Source organism: Mirounga leonina, unplaced genomic scaffold (assembly GCF_011800145.1).
Source record: "Mirounga leonina isolate KUSES-001 unplaced genomic scaffold, KU_Mleo_1.0 Mir_153, whole genome shotgun sequence".
In the NCBI taxonomy this organism is placed as follows: Eukaryota; Metazoa; Chordata; class Mammalia; order Carnivora; family Phocidae; genus Mirounga; species Mirounga leonina.
Genome location: NW_023270387.1, coordinates 42,717,409 through 42,718,871, shown reverse-complemented (window position 1 = coordinate 42,718,871; position 1,463 = coordinate 42,717,409). Strand labels below are relative to the sequence as shown.

Sequence of the window (1,463 nt, the reverse complement as noted above, 5' to 3'; positions counted from 1 at the left end):
GGATGCAGGCTTCTGGAAGAGGATTTCAAACCAAATCGGAGAGGAATGTCTCTGGTAAAAGCCCTACACACGTCAGCGCAGCACTCATTATCCAGTTGTGTGTTATGCATGGGACACACTCACAGCAACGCCTCAGTAAATACTGGGCTCAAGGTACTGCTTTTCAAGGTCTTTACAGGACAGAAAAAAGAAAGAAAAAGAGAGAGAGAGAGGTTGACGTTTTGGTCCCAGATTTTGAGTTTGTTAGAAAATGTACATTCATGTTTGGTGAATCAAAGAATCTTCTGGGAAAAGAATTAAAGTAAACAAAACTTTTTACAGTTGCTTATTAACTATGCTTTTCCCCCTCCATTATGCTGTTTCACACTCATTGCTTCCCTAGAGCAAAGCACTTGGTATGGAACTGGTTCAACAGACTCCTTGTCAGCCCTCAAAAAGATAAGCAGTGTTTCTTAAAAGCCCATGTTTTCTAAGGCCACTAGAAGAAAATCTGCCAAAAGTTTGTAGTTGGTGTCTTCGTCGGTTGATGTTAAATAGCACTATTAATCTCATGTTTCCATTACGGGTGTACTTGGCATCTTCCACCTCGGGTCTTAACCAGGCAACTATGCTTGTCATGTGTCTACGTGAACGCGGGAGGCCACGGCTCCGTTAGCGGAACCCAGCGTGGTTTCCAAGGACATTCACAACGACGAGGAGCTCTGAGTGTAATCTCTTATGATAAGTGTGTCATATTTGGGAGACGAGGGGATACAGAGGGCCGACTCCGACACTGGCGAGTTGGGGGTGGTACTCCCCGAGTCCACCGAGTCTCTAAAGGGGGACGGCGGGGTGAGAGCCACCAACTCTTCCAGGTCCGGCTTGCCGGCCGCAGCCTCGGGCCCGGCCGCCGCCGGGGTCTCCCGGGCAGCGCCCCCTGCCGGCGGGGCCACCGCCGCCGCCAACGCGGGCTGCGCGCCGCCAGGGACCTCGATGGCGGGCAGCGGCTGGATTTCGGCGAACGTCGTCATGGTCGTGGGCAGCTGGATCTCTTTGGGGATCAAGTAGGACGAACAGAGCGGGGCGCCCACGCCGGGCCCGGGCGCCGAGGTGGACAGCATCATGGAATTGAGCTCGCTAATGTTGGCCGTGAAGCGGGTCATCACGCTGCTGATCTGCTCCATGAGCGAGCCCTGCGAGGAGCTGCTGCGCGCCGCGGGCTCCGAGTGCAGCGACGGCACGTCGTCGTCCGTGCGGCTGGTCGAGCCCGCGCGCTGGCTCAGCGTGCTGATGGGCGACGGCGAGCGCGGGCGCGCGGGCGCCGGGAAATGCTCCTCGGCTTCCGCCACGTCGTACAGCGCCTTGGGGCCGGCGTCCTGGGGCTCCGGCCCGCCGGGGCCGCCGCCCCCGCCCCCCGCGCTCCCGCCCGCGCCGCCCGCGGCCCCCGCGCCGCGGGTTCCGTATCATTAAAAAAAGACACTCGC

General features: G+C 58.0%; 1 protein-coding gene across 1 annotated transcript in view; it reads right to left on the bottom strand.

The window, feature by feature from the left end:
* Positions 1-333: 333 nt before the first annotated feature.
* The window catches only part of GRM5 (glutamate metabotropic receptor 5), a 600,744-nt gene continuing 599,614 nt past the window's right edge, over positions 334-1,463 (bottom strand). Inside the window, exon 11 of the mRNA XM_035009412.1 lies at positions 334-1,432. Coding sequence (XP_034865303.1) covers positions 684-1,432 — 749 coding nt within the window. The 3' untranslated portion in view covers positions 334-683. The remainder of the gene's footprint in view (positions 1,433-1,463) is intronic.